General features: G+C 39.2%; 2 protein-coding genes across 7 annotated transcripts in view; one reads left to right on the top strand and one right to left on the bottom strand.

Annotated features, from left to right (window-relative positions):
- The first annotated feature begins 1,058 nt into the window (after nt 1-1,058).
- SPATA6L (spermatogenesis associated 6 like) overlaps nt 1,059-25,545 on the top strand; it is a 50,916-nt gene continuing 26,429 nt past the window's right edge. For 4 of the 6 annotated variants that reach the window (XR_010729084.1, XM_066257186.1, XM_066257184.1 and 1 more), the window contains exons 1-5: nt 1,179-1,313; nt 5,477-5,614; nt 9,185-9,233; nt 15,232-15,273; nt 24,817-24,941. Coding sequence is in view for 5 of the 6 variants with exons in the window: in XM_066257186.1 (XP_066113283.1) it covers nt 1,275-1,313; nt 5,477-5,614; nt 9,185-9,233; nt 15,232-15,273; nt 24,817-24,941 (393 nt within the window). In the remaining variant the exon portion in view is untranslated. Of the gene's footprint in view, nt 1,089-1,178; nt 1,314-5,476; nt 5,615-9,184; nt 9,234-15,231; nt 15,274-24,816; nt 24,942-25,545 lie in introns of those variants that run through there. The other 2 variants (XM_066257183.1, XM_066257187.1) reach the window with 2 other exon arrangements.
- On the bottom strand, nt 3,851-5,237 carry PLPP6 (phospholipid phosphatase 6). The gene has a single exon (XM_066257189.1). It carries the CDS (start codon nt 5,145-5,147, stop codon nt 4,266-4,268), a length of 882 nt encoding a protein of 293 aa, XP_066113286.1. The 5' UTR covers nt 5,148-5,237; the 3' UTR covers nt 3,851-4,265.

Below are 25,545 nucleotides of genomic sequence, written 5' to 3'. Positions count from 1 at the left end.
TCCATTCCTCATACGTCACTGTACTAGTCTGGGTGCCAGCAAGCTGTTAAGAGCTGACAAGTCAGTGCTCTGGATACTTCAGGGAGACAAACACCCACTTGTGAACCTCTTATTGTGTAGATAGAACACCAAGGATTGGGTATACCCTCCTTCACCATACTGAGTTTTTCCCTTCCAGAGAAAGGAACTCCAACCATCAAATGAATACCTAATTTTTGTCTCAGGACATATTTCTGCACTTCCATTTTGCAATTGCATAAATCTCCAATGCAAAATATTGGTAATAAATGACTCATCACAATTAAATTTTTTTTTTTTTTTTAAGAGTTATTATTGACCCTACCAAATTTTTCCTACTGGCTACAAGCAGCAACTTCCTCCTTCATTCCTTCATTTTTATCCGTTAAATATAGTGAATGGGGGAAGTGCAATTTTCCCTACCTGTTAAGAACTCTTGCCCTGCCTGCCATCTCTGACGATTTTGCAATGTAACCCTGGCTTTGGGAACTGCAGTAACTGCCCATTGGGAGATAATGTAATTTAGGTTAACTAAACCCAAAAAAGAGACGGACAGTTTCTATCGTGGCTGAAGCGGGATACCTAATTTTAAAACCTCTTTAAGAATTATTCTTGTGTTTCTAAATAGCACACGCTTCATTTCTTATTGACAGTGACTATGTTTTCCGAACCAAACATGAAGACATAACATTTCCTGTCCCCCTTTAGGGACAGGCTATTATATTAATTGTAGTTGTTACAGAAATTACAGGCTTGTGGGTGCAGGTGTCGTATAGCTACTAAAAATGGGTAGCACTTCAACTACAGCGGAACTATCATTACATTCCATTTTTAGATGGACACTGTAAACATTTGGCGTAAAGGAAACCAGGGCTCCCGGGCTTTCGCCAACCCGCTACCACTTCAGTACCGGGTCATTCTCCCTCTTGCTTACAGCGTGGAAAGCCGACGTAGGGGGTACGGTTTCCTAAGCAGAACACTGGGGACGTGCACGCCTGCGCCATAGCGTCAAAGTGTCCATGGCAACGCGACGCTTCGGCCTTCTGGAAGCTTGAGCTACAATTCCGATTGTGTGAGACCGGTCCGGGTGGGAGGGACCTGGGCACAGGGGAACAGATGGGGGTAGGAGGGGGTGGGGGATGGGGAAGCTACTGGGAACATTTGCCCCAGGGATTTAGCTAAACCAAGAAAAATCGGTTCAAGGCTCAGCACAAAAGGATCTTTTCATTAAGGTCCTTTCGCCCACGCAGGGCACGATGCCTCTGGAGGTGGTGGTGGAGCTGCAGATCCGGGCGGTAAGAGAGATCGACGAACCTCCCCTCCTTGCTCCCAAATCAGACTTTCCCCAGGTTCTTAAATGGTCCCAGGTCGTTTTCATCACCCTCTCCCACCTCACCTCATAGACATTGTCTTCTGGAACAAATCATACCTCTGTCCGAGTCTCTACACAAGTCTTCTCTGACTTCCTAATCTTTAATTCTGCTCAACCTCTTCCTACTTTTTTCCCCCTTAAAGCCAACTTATTTTTTTAGCTTTATCCTGAAAAAAAATTTTAGTAACCCTGAATTAAGTCCAAGAAGGATTTATTTTCTTTTCCAAGATAAAGATTTGTGAAAGGTAAAAACAAACAAACAAACAAACAAAAAACAAACAAACCACAAAGAAAACCTCTCCTTTAAATAACCAGGTTAGAATTTAATTTCAGAACGCTTCATCACTTCCTGATAATTTTTCACCTCTATGAACTAATCAAGTATTTCTAAGCTATTTCCCCTAGAGATGGCTCTGGCTTGCTAATTGCAAAAGGAAAATCAATCAACAACTGTTTTATATTTATCCATTGAATCTTACTTAAGTGAGATGCTGTGGCAGAGTGACTCCATTGTTCTTGTTTGGGGTTAGTCATTCCTCTTCTTTCAGTTTCCATTTTTCCAGTCCTTCCATCTGTAGGGACACTCTCATGCAGCTTAGCCTCCAAACTGTAAGGGCTTCTCTTCTGGCAATGATTACCAGCACAAATGCCAAACAGGTTATGGATATGGAAAATCTGGTAAGCCTCTATACAAGTGACAAATGCTATGATTTCATCAGACATGTAGCTATGAAATAAAGAGCAGAATTTCCTGGATTTGTTCCACTTTGACAGCAAATGGAACCAGGCTATTTCAACTGTGTGCTGTATCAATCGCAAGATCTCAAAGTGCAGTGATGTGAATTCTTGAGAAGCTGAGTGATAAATCAGTTTTCCTCCTCAAGGCAAAAAAGGAATAATTTTAAAAATCTCATTTCATTCAACATTATTGGTTAATTTCATTTTGATTTTTAAAAAGCATTCCTCAGTGTACAATTAACAGTGAAATCAGTTTTCTACTCTACAGTACTTAGGATGCTCCAAAAACAGGGTGACTTGATATGTGCTTTAAAGCCAGCAAACTAGGCCCTAGCAACTAAGGGAATTTCAGAATTATAACCAGGAACCAGAAAGTAAGACTAATTTTGAGCCCCCAATATTCAGACTTGTGCACATTGCAAGAGGAACTGTCACGCTTCCCAATATCCAACCTGAATATTACTGCCATTAAAATAAAGGATCTCTCTAAGATTAAACGATAAAGCAAATCACTTACAGCTTTACAGTTTGTCTGATTCAGCAGGTAAAGAGGTAGTCTGTGTTCAAGATATTGTGGGAATGCAAATGATTTTATTTTGGAGAACAGCTGTTTCTCTTTCAGTGTGTGTCTCACACTCAAAGTTTGTTTCTACCCAATCCAAGCTTTCTTATCACAGCCATGCTCCAGATTCCTCTGTGTACCTCTCTACAAGACAGATCAAAGGCCAAAATCCATTCTATTTATAAATGTGAAAATAACTGGTCATTAGAATTATCTGAAGAGACCAGTTCCATAGGTAATTTAAAGGTTCTTATTTTCAGGTAGAGCAGCATTTAAAGCATATACCTTTTCATCTTTCCTGGTCAATGAATAATGAGCAGAGTCCACCTGCATTTGGTAGTCTTTGGTCTTGTGATTTGGGGAGGCACCATGGATAAATTGCTTTAAATATAAAGGTCAGGGTAAACAGAAATTTAGTAGTTAGTTGTACATTGTGACTGGTATTGCAGCAGACTCACCTGATGAATTTCAGATTAAATACTGTTACCTAGAGTGTATATATAATTCCATATGAAAAACTATAATACACAAGGTCATCCTGTGGTGAAAAAGCTTATGCTTTTGCATCGCAAAGAATCACATTATTTTCTCATATATTACCTCAGTAGAGGAGCATTTTTCTTTATTCAGTAGAGATGACAGGCAGCAGGGCCCCATCTCTTGCCATACTGATTCATTGACATAGTATGTGGTTAGCCTACTCCCAAACTCTCAGTTCCTCGGACCCCTCAGCAGCTTAACTATTTTTGCATGAGGCCATTGTCCCATCCTTCCTTTTTTAATTTTCATTTTTTATGGGGACTATAGATGTGCCCATTTTTAATTGTTTCTTCTTCAAATAAGTTCTTGGCTTGTTCTCTGAATGCTAAAAGACAGTATTAGAGAGTAGTGGGAAAGATATATGAATTTAAAGATCCTAAAAAAAAAAAAAAAAAGAAATTTGAAGATATTTTGAGAAGGTAGAAAGGAGAGAAAACTATGTACTATAATCTCTCCTCTCACTATCCAGTCTGCAAAGATGGAAGAGACAATAAACTAAAAAAGCTTACCAAGAGAATCAGGATTAAGAGGAAATTTCCCCAGCTGTGGCAACATCTTCAGGGAATAAATAGAAAAACCTGTGTTTTAGATTCTTAAATAACTAAGAACTAGGATTAGTATCAGTTTATATGCATGTATATTTACAGGATGAAAATGTTTCTTTTTCAGAGTTCAGTTTACAAGTGATATGTTGCCATGTAGGATCACTACAAAACACAATTTTTCTGATGCCAACTTTATAAAACAGCAACATTATCATCACCCCAGCTTGGTTTATTTGCACTTGTCCTGGAGATATAAAATTGTTAAATGTAAAACAGAGGGATTTTTTTTGCTTTCTGTAATATGGCTGTGATCAGTAATGGCCAGCATGTGCTCCAGTCGAGCAACCCATCAAGATGGTAGGACACCTGAAATCCCAAAGGAAGCCTGAAATGTCCTAAGAGGGACAAGCGGTATGGCTGCTGGTTTAAGTTGGCATGATCACATGTGGAAAATTTTACATCTCCTGGTGCCATAATGAATGAGATGTTGTCATTGTTGGTTCCACAGTACAAAGAGGACTGGAGCATTGTGCGGTGAGAGCCAGCAATAGTCGACAATGCTATATTGCATGTAGCCCAGAAAAAAGCCAAAAGCCACATCGGTGACATTGTGTCGCCCCAGCATGACCCTGGAGAGGCCCAAGATAAATGCCCATAGTATCACCAGTACCCTCAGTGGAATGGCTAGTACCAGGTGGTTCAGGATGAATCGGGACACCAGAGCGGCCCTGGTGGCATGGCCCGAGGGGAAGGAGTACTTGTCCACCGAGAGGGTGACAAACATGTCCATCTGGTTGTGGGCTGGGCGACGCCTGCGGACCAGCCCCTTGAGCAGGGCCACCAGCAGTAAGTCCAAAAATAGGGCGAAGAGCAGGTTCATCAGCACCTCACGCCCGGCCCAGCTGTCGCTCCTGGACAGGCAGTAGAGGGTGCCCAGCAGCCACGGGATGCCGTGTCCAGAGATCTCTAGCAGCTTCATAAGGGGCCGCACGCTGCCCCAGGACGAACTCTCCCCGGCGCATACCCCCAACTTCTTGGACAGCCACAGGTCGATGGCCAGCAGGGAGCGCAGGGCGATGCCCAGGAAGGACGGGTTCAGGTCCATGCGATCCTCCTCAGGCAGCGGGGGCGGTGGCGCCTGCGAGGGGACGGATCCTGTCAGCGGGAAGGAGCCCCGGCGGTGCACCGGGCTCTCAGACATGCGGAGCCGGGCGCAGGTGTGGTCCGCGGCCGATGCGCGGCTGCTGAGCAGGGACTGGAACTCTAACCTGCCGCTCCCGCCGCCGCCATGGGCCGGGCTGCCGGGGCTGCTGCCGCTTGAGGTAGAGGCACCCAGCGGGCGTCCCTCGATGTTCCTGCGGGGGCTCGGCATTGCGGCGGGTGGCCCGGATCCCAAGACCCAGCCAGCCGATACACAGGCTCCCCGGCCCTGCAGCCTCTTCCGCTTCCGCACTGCCAACTGGAGGGGCGGGGAGAGGAAGCAGCTAGGGGACGCTTGTGACACCTGGCGGAGGTGTGGAATGAAATTGGAATTCCGATTTGAAGAAGGAGAGGAGAGGGGAGGGTGTTATGGGAGGTACATATGAAGGGGTGCTGCAGTGGGGGAAATTTGATATTGTTTGTGGTTGGTTAGGGGAGATAGAGCCCCATTTAAAAAAACAAACAAACCCAGTTCTCTATTTTTCCACCCTTCTTTTTAAGATCTCTTGCCCAGGGGTGTTCCTTCCTGACAAGCAAGATGTGTACCTTGGAGTTTACCTCCTGAATCAGTACTTGGAGACGGACTGCTTTCCCTCCGTGTTCCCTATTATGATTCAGCAGAGAATGATATTTGAAAAGGTGATCTTGACTTTCTCACTGCTAAAGAGAGAAATTAAAATGTTGCTGTCTGAAGATCATTTAGTGGTTCTTATAAAGTTATTTTGTAAATTTCCTTTAAAAAATTACTTAAAGGCACCTCATTACAGCGCGAAGCCAAAGTTGTAAGACATGCTTTTGCAGCCCAGGACTGAGCCAAATTCTGTCAATCTGGTGCTAAACACTCTGTCCAGGATGTTTTCTATTCTGGGAGCTCCCATGGTATTTTCTAACTGGAGCAGAAAGAGCATTTTCTGAACATTCTGGGAGATGTTAGAGGCACTTGCATTACATTTATGATAGGGATAATCAATAAACTAGTGGAACTTAGACACAAACTTTTTTAGATTCAAAATATCATGAAAAACTGTGACCAGATTAGTTAAATCCTGAATCTAAAATCCTGTAACAAAACAAGAAGGCTCCTCAGACTTACTGAGTTTTCTTAGGTCATACTTGGTTTATTTATGATCATGATATAAATTATCAAAATATTTCCAATCTTCTTGTCACTTTAAAATATTACTTTCATTATTACATAATAACAACCCTTTGAAGTTTTTGTTTTGGAATTCAGAGATGGAATCAATCTGATTCTTTGAACCTTGGTAAGTCTGATGATTTTGCTCCTGAGAATATCACTGAGGTGGTTCTTTGTGAGGGAAGATGAGTATGGAAAGATCTCCAGGTAGAGTCTATTATCACTTTTAAACATGTGAATGGTGGTGCCCAGAAAATGACCTGTTTTGATCTAAGAATTAAGAGATGAGGGTTGACTGTCTAAGGGTTAGGGCTACCTGGCCTGTGGTGGCGCAGGGGATAAAGCATCGACCTGAAAAGCTCAGGTTGCTGGGTGAAGGCACATATGAGAAGCAACTAGAGGAGTTGATGCTTCCTGCTCCTCCCCACCCCCTTTTCTCTCTCTCTCTCTCCTCTCTCTAAAAATCAATAAATAAAATCGTTAAAAAAAAATAGATGCCTAGAGCTATACATAATGTTTTTTTATAAATTATAGTGCTAATTTATTTTCTTTTTGTGTATTTAACATGGATATATTAGTTTATTTTCAAATTCATTTTTCTAGTTTTTTTTTAAAAAAATATTTATTTTATTGATTTTAGAGAGAGAGGGACAGAGAAAGAGAGAAAGAGAGACTGGACCATCGATCTATTCTGGTATGTGCCCTGACCCGGGATGGAACCGGCAACTTCTATGCCCCAGGACAGTGCTCTAACCAACTGAGCTATATGGCCAGGCTCTAGTTTCTTTCTTTTTATTTTCAAAAAACTTTTATTTATAAAATTAAATTTAATGTGGTGACATTGATCAGTTGAAGTGTATAGGTTTCAGATAAACATCTCCATAGCATTTGAATTGTTGATTGTGCTGTGTGCCTATCACCCAAGTCAAATCATTTTTCATTTAGTTTCTTTTAAAATTTATTTTTAAAATTGAATTTATTGCAGTGACATTGGTTAATAAAATTATATAGGTTTCAGGCGTATAAATCTATAATACATCAGGTTTATTGTATTGTGTTTACCACCCCAAGTTATAGTGTTAATTTAAATAGTTTACCAAACTAGTTGGATGAGAGAAAAGAGGAACCTTAGAGAAAACCTAAGAGAAAAGGGTAGAACCTTAGAATATACAAACAGAATCCAGAGGAGCCTACTTTTGCTTTTTAGATATTGGTAGTGGTAGAGATCCAGTCTGTTTTTCCTTCAAGAATTTTCTTATTTTATCAATTTTAAGTATGCTTCTATAGAAGATTTAAAATATTTTTTTTTGTAAGAAGCCCAAAGTTAGAAAATTATAGAAGCACAGAGCAATAAATTTGTAAATGACCTTGGAGGTTATCTAGTCCAACCTCCTTGACTTGTAGAAGAGGAAAGTGAGCCTGAGAGTCACATTCTGGATGCCACCACTGCCCTGTTGCAAAACTGTGCATATGAGATTACTAGTCAAATATACCATACGCTAGTTTTCATTTTATAAAATGCAATTAAATAAATGCTTTATTTTGTATTATATTTTTAAATGCTTTGTTTTAAATTTTGAAAATTGCCCTTTTGTGTGAGCTGTTTGGGTTTGTATTCCAGCTTTCTTCCAATTTGCTCCAGCTTTGGCTGTATTTGTTTCAGTCTTTAAATGCAAATACTTGCAGCAAGTAAGCAAAAACCTTTTCTCCTTGGACCTTCTGTATAATTCAGACTTGAGCATTGTAAAGCCATAGATAAACAAGAAATTTCTCCTAAAGAATGTATGAACCATTGTGTTTGAGCAGGTCATGTTGGTCATTTATTCCCTAAGATCATACTTGAGAAAATCCTCAGACATAGGTGAAGTGAAGGGATGTAATTACTGAAATAGTTTAGAGGAAAAAAATCACCCATATTTGCTTGATAAATCCAAGTCAATACAAAAATTACAGAGGGCAGCCTCATTTTTCTAGTTAAAATAGACCTGGCTTTGGATTAAGAGCAGATTTTAACCATGCTTAGGTTTAAACACTATTTAAATTAGAACTTTAATGCTGGAAATCAAACTCCACTGAAAAGTTTGTTTTATTTTAACAGGGTTTTAGAATTCAGGAAGAGGGATGTGGTATGCCTTTTATTTCAGTCCTATACGAGGCCCTTTTTGCCTGAAGGACAAGAGATGCAGATTTGGCAGTGGCTAGACAGGTATCTTGTGCTTCATCATATACTTAAAACTTAAGAGACTCTCCTTCTCTCTATTTTTGATTCTTGTGGGAGTGTAGTTACTAGCATTTAGCTTTTCTTTTATGTTGCACATAGTGTTTTTATTTATGTTTCTTTTTAGCACAACCAATTCCTTGGCAAGAGAAATCTTTCATGCAGTTTTATGTTGTAGGAATATTTGTGGTATGCAGAATGTTTTTTTTAGGTACTCAAGACTCTTTGAGGTTGATGCCAGATGTGCTTTTAGCAACAAACTGTAGGGCTAGGTCAGGTTGATGACATTTTGAACATGTGGTAGATTCAGCTAAGTTGGATTTTCCTCACATTTGGTATTTTTTTTCCTAATTCTTATTCATTTATTCTATAGTAATTTGTTGAACTTTTTTTTTTTAGTGTGTGTAACAGAGACAGAAAGAGAGACAGATAGGGACAGACAGACAGGAAGGGAGAGAGATGAGAAGCATCATTCATTGTGGTAGCTTAGTTATTCATTGATTGCTTTCTCATATGTGCCTTGACCGAGGGGCTAGCCAGTGACCTTGAGTTCAAGCTAGTGAGCTGTATTCAAACCAGATGAGCCCGTGCTCAACCCAGAGACCTCGGAGTTTCGAACCTGGGTCCTCTGCGTCCCAGTCCTACGCTCTATCCACTGTGCCACTGCTTGGTCAGACCATTTGTTAAACTTTTAACGATATATAGTACCTGTTAAAAGTATTTCTGTTCAGTCCAAAATATTATATGGCTGGATTTGATATGTGTTAATTATTTGGAAGAATGTAATCTATAATTTCTATGAGTGTATATTAATAAAACTTTGAAAATTTATTTTTTTCATTTTTTTTCACAGTTATTCGAAAACGCAATAGATCCTGGAGCAGTAGCAGACATTTTAGAAAGTAGGTACTGTCAGAAAAAAACAGAGAGAGAGAGAGAGAGAGAGAGAGAGAGAGAGAGAGAGAGACTGTTGTATGTCTATAATTCACAGATACAAAATTTTACTATTTTCTATGTTGTGATACTTCTATGTTTGATCTATATTTACATTCAAGAGAGTCTGTAAAATTTGAATCATGTTTTTTAGGGTTTCTTTTTAAAATATTATTCTTGCATTTATTTTTCTCTTTTTTTCTCTTTCTTGTTCAATCTCTCCATCACCACCCCAGCCTTCAACACCACCACCCCTCCTGACAGCTGTCAGCCTTCTTTCAATCTATGAGTCTGTCTCTATTTTGCTTGTTAGTTCATTTTGTTTATTAGATTCCACATATGAGTGAAATCATATCGTATTTGTCTTTCTCTGATTGGCTTATTTCATTTAGCATAATTCTCTACAGGTCTATCCATGCTGTTGCAAAGGTGAATCATGTTTTTTTTTTTTTTTTTTTTTTTATAAATTTTTATTAATGTTGATGGGATGACATTAATAATTCAGGGTACATATATTTAAAGAAAACATGTCTAGGTTATCTTGTCATTAAATTATGTTGCATACCCCTCACCCAGAGTCAGATTGTCCTCCGTCACCCTCTGTCTAGTTTTCTCTGTGCCCCTCCCCCTCCCCCTAACTCTCTCCCTCTCTCCCTCCTGCGTCCTCCCTCCCCCCACCCCTGGTAACCATCACTCTCTTGTCCATGTCTCTTAGTCTCGTTTTTATGTTCCACCAATGTATGGAATCATGTAGTTCTTGTTTTTTTCTGATTTACTTATTTCACTCCGTATAATGTTATCAAGATCCCACCATTTTGCTGTAAATGATCTGATGTCATCATTTCTTATGGCTGAGTAGTTGAATCATGTTTTTGAATCCATTACAAACTCTTTTCTAGATATAGATGGGATACACTAGAAGGTACTATTCTGTTTATTATTTTTTTTCAATTAAATGGTTCTTGTATATTCACAGAGTTGTTTAACCATCATCATAAATCAATTTTAGGGCATTTTCATTACTACAGAAAGAAATCCTATACCCATTCTTCCTCTCCCAGCCCTAGGCAACTACTAATTAATCTTTCTGTCTCTGATTTGCTTATTCTGGATAGTTCATATAAATGGACTTATACAATATGTGATCTTTTGTGACTGGTTTCTTTCCTTCTTTTTTTCTTTTTTCTTTATTACAGAGACAGAGTCAGAGAGAGGGATAGACAGGGACAGACAGACAGGAACGGAGAGATGAGAAAGCATCAATCATTAGTTTTTCATTGCGCGTTGCAACACCTTAGCTGTTCATTGATTGCTTTCTCATATATGCCTTGACTGCGGGCCTTCAGCAGGCCGAGTAAACCCTTGCTCGAGCCAGCGACCTTGGGCTCAAGCCGGTAAGCTTTTGCTCCAACCAGATGAACCTGCACTCAAGTTAGAGAGCTCGGGGTCTCGAACCTGGGTCTTCCGCATTCCAGTCTGATGCTCTATCCACTGCGCCACCGGCTGCTCAGGCCTTTTTTTCTTTTTTTGAAAGAGAGAGAGAGATGCAGGAAGGGAGAATGATGAGAAGCATCAACTAATTGCTTCACCTAGTGATGTACCCATTGATTGTTTCTCATATGTGCCCTGAAGGGGGCTCCAACTGGTGCCCTTGGGAATGAATCAGTGCCCTTGGGAATGAACCAACAACCCCAGGATCTAGTGGGTGACCCTGGTGTTCCGGATGACTTTCTAACCACCGTGTCACTGGCCAGAGCTGTGCCTGGTTTCTTTTTTTTTAAATTTATTTATTTTTATTATTATTCATTTTAGAGAGGAGGGGGGAGAGAGAAAAAGAGAGAGAGAGAGAGAGAAGGGGGAGGAGCAGGAAGCATCAACCCAGGCAAGCCAGGGTTTTGAACCAGCAACCTCAGTGTTTCCAGGTTGACACTTTATTCACTGTGCCACCGTAGGTCAGGCTGTGCCTGGTTTCTTTTAATTAGCATGCTATTTTCCAAATAGCATGTGTCAGTACTTCATTTCTTTTTCTTTTTTTCCAAAGTTGGAAATGGGGAGGCAGTCAGACAGACTCCCGCATGTGCCCGACCAGTATCCACCTGGCACGCCCACCAGGGGGCGATGCTCTTCCCATCTGGGGCATTGCTCTGTTGCAATCAGAGCCATTCTAGGCCTGAGGCAGAGGCCATGGAGCCATCCTCAGCACCCTGGTCAACCTTGCTCCAATGGAGCCTTGGCTGGCGGGGCGGGGGGGGGGGGAGAGACAGAGAGGAAGGAGAGGGGGAGGGGTGGAGAAGCAGATGGGCAGGCGCTTCTCCTGTGTGCCCTGGCTGGGCATCGAACCCAGGACTCCTGCACGCCAGGCTGATGCTCTACCACTGAGCCAACCGGCCAGGGCCAGTACTTCATTTCTTTTTATGGCCAATAATGCTCCATTGTATGGATATGTCACATATTGTTTATCCATTCATCAGTTGATAGACTTTGAGGCTATAATGAATAATGCTGCTATGAATTAAATATTTGTATACAAGTTGTTTCATGGACATGTATTTTCTTTTTCTTTCTTCCTTTCTTCTTCTACTTCTTTTTTTTTTTTTTTTTTTTTTTAGTGACAGAGACAAATAGAGAGGAAGGGAGAATGACGTTCAGTTGGACATTCACCTGGATATTCAGTTGTCTCAGCACCATTGTGGATCAGAGTATTTTTCACCCATTGAATAGTGCTTTGTTGAATTTAAACCTTTGTTAAAAATTAATTAGTATAAATGTGAGTTTATTTTAGGGCTGTCAATTCTATGTCATTGAACCATATACCTATCATTTTGCCAATACAACACATTCTTTTTAAATTTTTTTCATTTATTGATTTTAGAGAGGAAGGTAGGAGAGAGAAAGAAAGGGAAACATTAATTTGTTGTTCCACTTATTTATGCATTCATGGGTTAATTCTCTTTTTTTATAAATAAATTTTTATTTTAATGGGGTGACATCAATAAATCAGGGTACATATATTCAAAGAAAACATGTCCAGGTTATCTTGTCATTCAATTCTGTTGCATACCCATCACCCAAAGTCAGATTGTCCTCCATCACCTTCTATCTAGTTTTCTTTGTGCCCCTCCCCCACTCCCTCCCCCTCTCCCTCCTTCCCTCCCCCCGCCCCCCGTAACCACCACACTCTTGTCCATGTCTCTTAGTCTCGTTTTTATGTCCCATCAATGTATGGTATCCTGCAGTTCTTGTTATTTTCTGATTTACTTATTTCACTCTGTATAATGTTATCAAGATCCCACCATTTTGTTGTAAGTGATCCGATGTCATCATTTCTTATGGCTGAATAGTATACCCTGGTGTATATGTGCCACATCTTCCTTATCCAGTCTTCTATTTTTTTTTTTTTTGCTGTGATTAAAGATGGGTTAATTCTTGTTTGTGCCCTGACCAGGGATCAAAACTATAAGCTAGGCATGTTAGAAAGATGCTTTAACCAACTGAGCTACCAGGCCAGGGCCCCATATTGTAGCATTGTAGTAAGTTTTTGAATCAGGAAGTATGAGTTCTCCAACTTAGTTTTTTTTTCCAAGACCTTTTTGCTTTTTGGGTTTTCATGGTTTTTCATCTTAGGATCAGTTTATTAATTTCTGCAAAGAAGCCAGCTGGGATGTTGACAGGGATAGCATTAAACCTGTGCATCAGTTTGGGGAATATTGCCATCTTAACAATATTAAGTTTTCTAATCCCTGTAATGGAAAGTGGTGAGAATTAATTGAATGTAAGGAATTTAGAGCCCGAGACAAATTAAGTGTTTAACATTACTGTTGGGGTGCGGGTTGGCAAGGATTACTCCCTCCTCCTACTTGGAAAACCTAAATTATGGACTGTCTTGGCTTTTAAGTTTCTTGGCATTTAAAGTTCTGTTTTCATGCATTCATATGTTTTTCACTCGTCTACAAAGGGAAAATTTTACTTTCATTGTGTCCTTTTCCAGTTTTTTTTTTTTAGATATAACTGACATATGACATTGTGTAAGCCTAATGTGTACAACATGTTTATTTGATACAATTATATATAATACCCACAGGTTGAGAACCGTTGATATAATATATACAGTATTACAAAATGATTACCACCATAGTGTTAGCTAACACCTTCATTCCATCACACGATTATCATTGCTTTTCTGGTGGTGGTAACATTTAAGATCTATTCTCTTGGCAATTTTATAGTACAACTGATCCTTGAAAAATATCATGGTTAGGGGTGCCAACCCCCAATGGAGTAGAAAATCTGAATATAACTTTAGACTCTAAAGTCAGCCCTTTGCACCTGAGGATTCAACTAAATGCAGATGAAAGACAGTATTTTCAATCTGTGGTTGGGGTTGGGAAACCACAGTTGGGAATGCTAAAATACTATTTTTTATCTATGGTTGGTTGAATACATGGATATGAAACCCCTAGGTGAAAAGCGCTGACTGTATTTATTGAAAAATATCCAGGAGTTACTGGACTCATGCATTTGAACCCATGCTCATGGGTCAACTGTATATAATACAGTATTATTAACCATATTTACTATTATTGTCTATTTTAAATGTTTTCAATTTTAATATTTTGTAGGAATTTTTTGTTTTTTCTAATTGCTATACTATTTATATTTTAAATTATTTTTAAGATTTGAATTTTATTCTAGTCCTTGTAGACATTGTACACAGGCTCACTATTTCAAAATATATTTTGGACTCAAGAAATATAAAAAATGTTAATTTTATGTCTCATTTATATAGTCATAAAGCATACTGTTTTAAGCAACATGAACTTTTTTTTTTCTTAGCGAGAGAGAGAGAGACCCTCAGAAAGACAAGAAGGGAGATAGATGAGAAGCATCAACTCATAGTTGCAGCACCTTAGTTGTTCATTGATTGCTTTTTTATATGTGCCTTGACCCGGGGACTCCAGCTGAGCTAGTGACCCCTTGTTCAAGCCAGCAACCTTGGGCTTCAAGCCAGCAACCTTTGGGCTCAAGACAGTGACCATGGGTTATGTCTATGATCCCACACGCAAGCTGGTGAACCCTCACTCAAGCTTGGTACTTCAGGGTTTTGAACCTGAGTCCTCAGTGTTTCAGGCTGATACTCTATCCACTGTGCCACTGCCTGGTCAGGCTAAGCAATGTGAACATTTTTAGGTTAATGGATAACATTTGATTTTGAATTTTTAAAATGAAAAGTTTAAGTGACTTATAAATATATTTTTAATGAGGCCGCCGGTTCGAAACCCTGGGCTTGCCTGGTCAAGGCACATATGGGAGTTGATGCTTTCAGCTCCTCCCCCCTTCTCTCTCTCTGTCTCTCTCTCCTCTCTCTCTCTCTCTCTCTAAAATGAATAAATAAAATAAAAAATATATATAAATATATTTTTAAGAGAGAAAATATTGCATTTGTTCTGTCAGTACTTTTCAGGGACTGAAATGCTGCTTTTATAACTCAGTTATTGTCACTCTATGCCTTCAATTGGGTCAAGAAATACCTGAATCATTGTTATGGCACTTATTATTAATAAAGTAATAATTGTTACATTATTACATTTAATCTCACTATTAAGAATGCAGAAAAGGGTAGATTCCCCTAACTATGTGTTGTTCAAATTAAAAGGGAATTAAATGGGATATGGTGGCAGTTTTAAATGTTGCAATTAATGAAAAACTCAATTTTCTTTATTTTTCTTTTGCTATTACTAGTTTATTTTTATTATGAACACCTAGCAATGTTTAGGCATTTTAAAAGAACAGTAAATGGGAAAGAAAACATTTATTACCCTGTGATGGATTAGTTAATTTTTTATATTTGAGAAAGCATTTCCACTGCTTTGGCATATTATCATAACAAGATAGTATGGAGCAATAGAACAATGTTGGTAAGTCTAGCAATTTTCTAAAGTATTAAAATCTCCTATTTTTCTTTTTTAGGCTTCCTAACCAGGTTTGAATTAATACAGCTAGTGCCTCCAGGTAATGTGCCAATAAATGTATTTCTAAATTAGTTTAATTTGCCTGACCTGTGGTGGCGCAGTGGATAAAGCATTGACCTGGAAATGCTGAGGTTGCCGGTTCAAAACCCTGGGCTTGCCTGGTCAAGGCACATATGGGAGTTGATGCTTCCAGCTCCTCCCCCCTTCTCTCTTTCTGTCTCTCCTCTCTGTCTCTCCCTCTGTCTCTCCCTCTCCTCTCTAAAAAAATGAATAAATTAAAAAAAATTAAAAATAAATAAATAAATAAATTAGTTTAATTTAAATTTGAAAGCATTTTGGCCTGACAAAATGAGGATGGTATTTAAAACTTATGTTTTATATACCGTATTTTTCAGTCCGTAAGATGCACTTTTCCCCCAAAAAAGTAGAGGGGAAAATGCCCGTGTGTCATATGGAGTGATGAAAAATACAGTATTTTACTAAATATTTTAACACACCATTTGGTTCAGAATATTTTTTTCTCTTATTTTCCTCCTTAAAACCCTAGGTGTGTCTTATGGTCAGGTGCGTCATAAGGAGCGAAAAATACGGTAACACTATTTTCCTCCCACTAGTCTGTTTCATTTTTATATTGATATATAGGCTCTCAGTGTAGTTACTTTTAGAAGAGTAACTTTATGGGTTTGGTGGTTCTTTGGCTTTCCATTTTTTTATAATTATACTTATTATCAAAATAATAATTTCAGTCCTGGCTCAGCTTTTTCAAATTTTTGCCTTTGACTATGTTTTAATTTGTGAAGAGTGTGTGTGTAAAGCCCAAAGTCATCTTCTCTGTTAGATGCTAGAATCAGGTTGGCAAACTATAACCCTCAGGCCAAATCCAGCTGCAGTGTTTTTGTATGGCTTATGAACTTAATCACTATACTTTTAAAAATTGATATTTAATTCATATATTATAAAATTTACCTTTTTAAAGTATACAATTAATTGTTTTAGTAAGTTTACAAGGTAACTCAACCATGACAACTATCTAATTCCAGAACATTTTTATTACTCAGGGAGAGACCTCCATACTCATTAGCAGTCACTCATCATTCCTTCCTCTCCACAACCCCTGTTCACCATTAATTTACTTTCTGTGTCTATTGATTTGCCTATTCTGGATATTTTATATAAATGGAATCAGACAATGCATGGCCTCTTTTTTCTTTAACTTTTCTTAAGTGAGAAGTAGGGAGGCAAAAAGATAGACTCCCACATGTGCCCCAACCAGGATCCACCCAGAAAGCCCCCTATGGGATGATGCTCTGCCCATCTGGGGCTGTTGCTCTGTTGCTCAGCAACTGAGCTATTTTAGTGCCTGAGGTGAGGCCAGGGAGCCATTCTTAGCACCTGGGACCAACTTCCTTTCTGAGCCATGGCTGCGGGAGGGGAAGAGAGAGAGAGAGAGAGAGAGAGATGGAGATGCAGATGGTTGCTTCTCCTGTGTGCCTGGCCAGGAATAGAACCTGGAAATCTACATGTTGGGCTGGTTCTCTACTGCTGAGCCAACCAGCCAGGGCCAGTGCATGGCCTTTATGTCTGACATTTTTCAGTTAGCATGTTTCAAGGTTCATCTGTGTTATAGTATATATCAGTACTTCATTTCCTTTTATGGCTGAATAATATTCTTTTATATGGATATACCATATATACCAGTACTATTCTTTTATACAATAAGTCTGCTTATCCATTCATCAGTAGATGGACATTGGGTAGTTCTCACTTTTTGAATATTATGAATAATACTGCTATCAACATTCATGTGCAAGTTGTTGGATGAGTACGTTGTCAGTTCTTTTGGGTATATACCTAGGAGTGGAATTGTTGCATAATTCTGTGTTCAGTTTTTAAGGAATTGCTAAACAGTCTTCAGTTCTTAGATTTTAAATAATTGGAAAGAAATTTAAAAATACAAATATTTAGTGATGTGAAAATTATATGAAATCTAAATTTTATTGTTCATAAAGTTTTACTGGGACACAGTCACATTCATTTGTTTATTGCTTTCACGCCGCAATGACAGAGTTGAATAGTTGTGACTGTACTCAGAGTCTATGATATTTATTGTCTGACCCTTTACAGAAAACGTTTATGACTTCTATACTAGAATCATGGGATTTTAGGAGAAAAGGTCTGTGGTATCTTTGCTTTGTGGTGTTTCCTGAATGGTTGGAGACCTGAGCTAGTAAGAGAGTAAGAACTGCCACCTGGTGGCACAATTTTTATACATAGGCTCTCAGTGTAGTTGATTGGTGATTTTAGAATTGTGTGTGTGTGTGTGTGTGTGTGTGTGTGTGTGTGTGTGTGTGTGTGTGAGAGAGAGAGAGAGAGAGAGAGAGAGAGAGAATATACCTAAAATCAGAAACGTTTCCAATTCTTTTCTGATCTTTGCAATTATACATTTTTGTCTTTTCCCTTCCCCCAAATGAAAGACTCTTCATAGTTTTACCTTGTCCTACAAAGCATCCCCAAATGATGAGAAAACATTTATTTATATTTTGATGAACATATCCATTGCACATTGTTACCTGTAGTTTACTTTGTAATTTTCAATATCTATGTATTTTTTTGTAGTGTTATAATTATCCTTAAATTGGAATTGGTGAGCATTTAGAGTTTTTTTGCCTTTCACTTCTATTTTTTCCTTTCTTTTCCAAATGAGAGGAGGGGAGATAGACAGACTCTTGCATGTGCCCCACGGGGATCCACCTGCAACCCTTGTCTTGGGCTGAGGCTCTGACCATCTGGGGCCATGCTCACAATGAAGCTATATTTAGCACCTGAGGTGGAAGCTTCACAGAGCCATCCTCAGTGCCTGGAGCCAATGCACTTGAACCAATTGCGCCATGGCTGCAGGAGAGGAAGAGAGAGAGAAAGAGAGAAAGGGAAGGGGGTCGGGTGGAGAAGCAGGTGGTTGCTTCTCCTGTGTGCCCTGACTGGGAATTGAACCCGGGACATCGACACACTGGGCTGATGACCTACCACTGAGCCCACCGGCCAGGGCTGCCTTTCACATCTTTATAAAAATATTTTTCCCTCTTGGTTTGTTTACAAAGAATAGAATTACTAGATTGAGCCATGTCTTATAACCTGACAGTAAACTGATTCCCAGCAAGGTTTCAGTATTTCACTGGCAGATGCCTCAGCTAAAGTAGAGGTAGCTTCAGAGGCCTTTATGAGGATTCTATCCCTGCCCGTGGCTGTCCTTGGAGCAGGTCAAGGCCCCAGTGGAGTGGACAGGAATCTATAGATCTTTTCTTTGCCTCTTGTTTCATTGGTAGAAGCAGGCTCTGAAAACAGGTAAGAACTCCATTCTCTATGGATAGACAGATACTCTTGTATATATCGTTACTTTCTTAGGTAGGCATAACAGAGGGAATATCAGTGATGTCTCCTACTTGCTTTTCAGAAATTCTCACAATGTTTTTCAGCCTAAAAGTGAAAATCAGGGAATTGAGGGTTTTATTTTTCCATAAGTTTTTTTCTCTTATTTGACCCAATTTTATTTTCAAACACAAATCACTGCTGACAAGTTATATTTTAGTATGCTAGTAAAATAGAAGCAGGCCCATTTTAGTCTTATTTAATTTTATATGAATTAAAAAATATTACCCAATACCTAAATATTCTCACTATAAATATTTTAATTAACATAAACTTTATAAAATAAAAAGCCAAAAGCCACATTCAACAACCCCTGATAATAATTGCTATTAACAATTTGTTGTGTATCTTTTTAGACCTTTTAAGATATATTTAGTATATATATAATACATTTAGTATATTCAGCCAACTCTAAAATAATACATATATGCATATATATGCATATACAGGTTGGGACAAAAGTAGGTTTATAGTTGGTCATATGGAAAATAATAACAATAATTAATAAATAATACAAGAATAAACTGTATTTCATGTACTCACAACTGTAAACCTACTTTTTGTCCAACCCTGTATATACTAAATACATCTAGTGTTTAGTATATGTATATTCAGTATTATATTTTAGGTTATATATATATATATTCTGCAACTTGCTTTTTAAAATTTTATATTTCTTAGTCTGCCTTGTATTTTTCACATGACCAGAAATCTATCTCTGAAAAGGTTGCAAGAATCATTTGAAACTATGATGATTGAAGAGTATTGAAGCTAGGGGTATGCACACTAGTTATAACTCAAAAGTTAATCTGATAAAAAATGGAGGCTTGGCCCTGGCCAGTTGGCTTAGCGGTAGAGTGTCAGCTCAGTGTGTGGAAGTCCTGGGTTTGATTCCTGGCCAGAGCACACAGGAGACGCACCCATCTGCTTCTCCACCCTTCCCTCTCTCCTTCCTCTCTATCTTTCTCTTCCCCTCCTGCAGCCAAGGCTCCATTGGAGCAAAGTTGGCTCGGGTGCTGAGGATGGCTCCATGGCCTCCGCCTCAGGTGCTAGAATGGCTCTGGCTGCAACGGAGCAAGGCCCCAGATGGGCAGAGCATCATCACCCCCTGGTGGGGATGCCGGGTGGATCCTGGTAGGGTACATGTGGGAGTCTGTTTGACTGCCTCCCTGCTTCTAACTTTGGAAAAATACAAAGAACAAAACAAAACAAAACAAAAATGGAGGCCTTATTATATACTAATTTTCATTTTGTCTACATTCCTTCAACTTCAGAGTGTAATTATACTTGAATCACTCAGAATAACAATTTATTCTCTCAGTTTCAGATGCATTACAGGCTGATCCATTAATTTGTCCAACATGGTTATTGAGGGTATACATTCCCTCCACTGTGCCACTTCCTAGTGTCACGCAGGTAGCACTAGTCAAAAGTGGCAGTGGTAAACCCTCTTGATCTGCTAGTCCTTCATACTAGATGATAAAGTAAAAAGGATTTGCTTGAAGTCTCATATGGACTGCACTATGTGGTCACAGGGCCCACATCTGGGTTTATAGGGACTGATTCTTCATTGACTGAATTGTTGCCTTTTCATTTTGCTATATGTGTTACTTTACTGATTTATACTTTTTTTGTGTGTTTTATACTTTTTCACATTCCTTTCAAACACAGCTATTATAGTTAAAAGACCTATTATGATCATTGAGTTAATGATACAAGTACCTCAGATTTGTACCTTTAGCTTTGTTGCTAAAGAAAAAAAGACGTCCAGTGATTTGGCTTAAAAGCAATAGACTCCTCCCTGATTCTTCAGTTTACAAAGATGGGAAAAAGCATATGGACACAGGGGGGCAGCATAGTCCTAGTTGACAGAGAGCTTGATGCTTTCTTTTATGGACTTAAATAATACCTCTACTTTGGTGTATTATTCAGTCCAACTGTAAAATGCTATTTTAGGGGCACTCGTTCCTTATTCAGAGCTTGACAGTAAAGAACTTTTGACTTGGATAATGTGGTTTTGACTTTCTGTTTTGCCATTTGGCATCATGACAAGTGTCTTCAAATCTCAGAGACTCAGTTTCCTTATACGCAAAGAGTGAATCAAATTAGACCCTATATTGGGAAGCTAGCTGTCAATTCTGATATGCTCTACAAATACTAGATATTTTTAAAACCAATATTATTATTAAATTTATTTCTCTTAAAGTGTCATTTCTTTCCTTTTGGTGGTGTAAGTTATTCACTGATCGTATTGATTATATTCCTGTCTGTGCCATTAGCCTATTAAGAACATGGAATTTTTTTCAAACATTTCACTTGGCCTATGAGAATTTCTCAGCATGTATATGTGTTTATTTATTATTTAAAACCTAGTCTCTTGTTGTAACATTCCCCCTCAGTGTGCTGATATTTTCACACTGGGTGCACTTTAGATCTCTAGAAAATGACCAAACCAGAGAGACAGAATTGAGAAGCTTCATAGCCTTCTATTTCTTTAATGCTGTTTGTCTCTTCTATCTCTGTGATTCCAAAGACAGTGGATGAGTTCATCTCCAGTTAATTCTCTGGCCACTTATTTGCATCTTAATTCTTGCTAAACACAGGAATAGTAATTTAGCAGCTGTCATTTTGGATGCAGTAACAAGAACTAGGCAAAATATGTAAAAGGAAAAAGGAAAATCTCAATGTACAGAGCAACATACCATGCATCAAGGTGTTTGTTTCCCCCAGGAACATATTACTGAAAACACATCATATTCAAAGAGACCAGGGTAGTGCTGGGACCACTGCTGGACTGGCACATGGAGCAATTGTGATAATGGCAGGTAATGTCAGGCTCTGTGCTCTGGTCTTCATGTGTGTTTGTCCTTTGTCCTCCCAATAGCCCTAAGAAGCAGGTACATGAGTTTTACATTTTCCTGAAGAGGAAACTGAAGTTAAGGAATTTACATAATTTGCTCAAAATCACATAGCTGGTAATTAATGAAGCAAGGATTTTAGCACAGCTCTGTCTGAACCTAGAACCCGAGTTCTTAACTGGGGTACTGTAGGCTTCAGTAGAAAGTTGTATTTTGTTGCTAGTGATGCGTGAGGAAATTGTCACATCACTTTCCATTTTCAGGTTTCACTTGTGAGATCACTGAATGGAGGAAGTCTCTCTGGCCAACAAAAGTGGGGAACTCATGCCTATCCTAGGGAACAGGCAAAAGGCTCTACCTGTTGTATTTATAGCATCGCAGTGTGTGGAAAGTGGATTTGAGTGCAGGAAGAATGGAAGCAGGGTGACCAGCTAGAAGGTCAAAGTAGTAGTTCAGGAGAGAGGTGCTGGGGGCTTGGACCAGGGTGATAGTTGTAAAGGTTGAGAGAAGGGGGTCAGTTTTTAGATTTATTTTGGAGATAGAGTCAACAGAACTTGATAATGGATTGATGTAAGGAGTGAAAGAGAAGAATCAAGAATAAAGCCTAGATTTTTGGCTTGAGCAACTGGTACTGGTTCCTCTTATGGGAAGATAGGGGAGAGGTTATCTGTGGGGAACAAAATCAAGAGTTCTATTTTGGATCTGTTATGTTGGATATAATGTAAGACATTTAAGGCGAAACTTGAATGATGAATAGGATCTCAACAGGTGGGAAGGAAGAAAAGACATTTTAGATGGAATAGCCTAAGCTGTGCAAGTACATAACAGAGGAGAGAAGGACAGTTGATGTACCAAAAATATCTCCTCATTAGAATTCTGTCACTAATAAAATGGCAGTCACCAAACAGTAATATAATACTACTACATTGACTACATTACTATTTTGGCACTGTTCTGTATTAGGCCACTTTCAGTCTAAACCACTTGTGTAGCAACTGCTGTGTAGATACGGAGAACTCAGTTGGCAGCTTCTCTAACCTTTATTTACTTATTTACTTATAATTTTTAGTGAGAGGAGGGGAGGCAGAGAAACAGACTCTTGCATGTGCCCCTACTGCTATCCAGCCATTAGCCCACCAGGGGGCAATGCTCTACCCATCTGGGGCTGCTGCTCCACTGCTCAGCAACCCAGCCATTTTTTAGCAGCTGAGGCCATGGAGTCGTCCTCAGCGCCGGAGGCCAACTTTCTCCAACCAATCGAGCCATGGCTATGGGAGGGGGAGAGAAGAAGGAGGGAAAGGGGTGGAGAAGCAGATGGTTGCTTCTCCTGTGTTCCTTGACCAGGAATCGAACCCAGGACATCCATATGCTGGGCCAACTCTCTACCATTGAGCCATCCGGCCAGGGCCGCTTCTTCATCCTTTAGCTTAGTGATTCTCAATCTGATTAGACCCAAAATCTTCTTTTTGTAATGAGTATTTTGTAGCATTCATTTTATCATACTGAAATAATATTCAGCCCTGGCCAGCTAGCTTGGTTAGTTAGAGCATTGTCCTGAAGCACTGAGGTTGCTGGTTCAATCCCCAGTCAAGGCACATACAAGAACAAATTAATTTTCCTGTCTCTCTCTCACTCTCTCCCCTCCTCTCTCTAAAATCAATAAAATAAACATTAAAAAATAAATATGTTTATAGAACCAACTTACACAAATCACAGTATTTGAACTATAATATATAGGAAAAATAAAAAAGTGATTTAAAATAAAATTATATGTATATCAACATGTAAATGTTGAATATAATAAAGTATTTAGATGTGACATGATTTTTAAAATGCCAAAAGACTCTCAGGACAAATCCAAACAGCAAACTACAATTTTTTCTTAATTTATACTGTACCTGCATTCCTGAACATTCAATGTATTTTAAAATTGTGCAAAAAATTGGTTTGCACCTGCCTGACCTGTGGTGGCGCAGTGGATAAAGTGTCAACCTGGAAACACTGAGGTTGCCGGTTCAAAACCCTGGGCTTGCCTGGTCAAGGCACATATGGGAGTTGATATTTTCTGCTCCTCCCCCCTTCTCATTCTCGCTCTCTCCCCTCTCTATAATGAACAAATAAAATCTTTATAAAAAAATTAAAAAAATAAAATAAAATAAACTTTCCTTTAAAAAAAAGTGGTTTGCACCTGACCAGGCATTTGTGCAATGGATAGGGCATTGGCTTGAGATGCTGAGGACTCAGATTCAAAACCCCAACTTCTCTGGCTTGAGAGTGGGGTCCCTAGCTTGAGCCTGGGATCACAGACATGACCCATGGTCGCTGGCTTGAGCCCAAAGGTCACTGGCTTGAGCAAGGGGTCACTGGCTGAGCTGGAGCCCCCCAGTCAAGGCACATATGAGAAAGCAATCAATGAATAGCTATGGTGCCGCAGTGAAGAGCTGATGCTTCTCATCTCTCTTTCTGTCTGTCCCTCTCTCTTTCTCTCTGGCAAGAAATAAATAAGTAAATAAACAAACATATACTTGTATGTGTGTGTGTATATATATGTATATACATATATATATGTATATACATATATACATATATATATATATATGAGAGAGAGAGAGAGAGATTCTGTTTTTATGTAACAGGTTCTAGACGCAGATAGTTATAAAATGGTTTTTCTCTTGAAAGAATGTCTGTTAGGATGTTATAAAGTTGTGCAGGATTGTTTTGAGCATTGCAGGATTTTTGGCTCCTGCACATGAAATGTCTGCACACATTTAGGAAATGCTGCTGGTTAGCTGCTGAGAACCACAGTTCTAGCTGGTCTTTGGGCCTTTGGGACTTTGCATCCCCACATTACAGAACACATTGAACCCCAGTCTGCACTGTAACTTTTGTGTGAACAGGCATTGCTGCCTTGTTCCTGTTCTATCCCTAGGAGCTGGCCCTTGGTGAGTCCATAGAAAACATTTGTTGAAGGAAAGAATAGATGGATGAGTGAATGGATGGGTGGATGGATGGATGGATGGAAAGATATTTTCCTCTTCTGTTTTGTAGAACAACCCTTTAGAGTTTTGTCTGTTGTGACTTGGGAGGCTTTTAAAATTTATCCATGAGATAAAAAGTAGTCAAATTCATCTGCCTCTTGAACAATAGGTACTGCAGTCAAAATGTCTATTTATATCTGTGTGCCATCTCTGCCGTCACCACCATCACCTCTCTAAGCTTTTATTTTGTTAAACTTGGGGCTGCAGATACATCATTTTCAGAACATAAATCTGCTTATACCTTTTCTTCTTTCTTCCTAGAGTGGGAAGAGTTGGCCTACTATGAAGAAAACACACGGGAATTTCTTTTTCCTGAGCCCAAGCTGACACCTTCGAACCTTGGGATGTGTAGGGAGGTGCTCATGAAAACAGCTGTGGGGTTTCCAGTAAGTGAGCTGTGCCCTGCTGGCCTTCTGTTGGAAGAGAAATTCTTGGGACCTGAACATTTTATTCCTGATAGGGCTTGCTCTTGGATTGATCACTTCATCTTGGTCAGTACCCCTGTTATGCTATTTAGCAGTCCTTAGATGCCTCATTCAGACTGCCAAATTATACCGATTCTGAGAGCTGGGTGTCTTACCTAACTGGCTACGTCATTGCCATGTTTTACACTGTCATGTCAGTATTAAAAGGATAACTTTATAACCTCCTCTTAATGTAGATTAACTGAAAGATTTGGCATCCATTTATTTAATATTGTTTTAATAATAATAAAATAGGGCAGTAATAGTAATAATGCTACCTCTCATTTATTTTGCACTCCCAGCTTTTCATATATCTTATTTTCTTCATAACATTTCTCAAGTCAGCCAAGGCAGATGTTATGGTCTCCACTTAGTAGAGGGGAAACTGACAGAAGTTCACAGACTGATGCTAATGGAGAATCTTAAAAGCTAAGCCAGTTATTCAATTGATAATCTGAGAACATGATCTGAACCCATATTCAAAATATTCATTTTGATGCTTCTGTGATAATTTCTAACTCTGCAG

The sequence above is a fragment of the Saccopteryx bilineata genome, chromosome 2 (assembly GCF_036850765.1).
Source record: "Saccopteryx bilineata isolate mSacBil1 chromosome 2, mSacBil1_pri_phased_curated, whole genome shotgun sequence".
In the NCBI taxonomy this organism is placed as follows: domain Eukaryota; kingdom Metazoa; phylum Chordata; class Mammalia; order Chiroptera; family Emballonuridae; genus Saccopteryx; species Saccopteryx bilineata.
The sequence above is the reverse complement of the archived record's forward strand: the minus strand, read 5'-3'. Positions and strand labels throughout refer to the sequence as shown.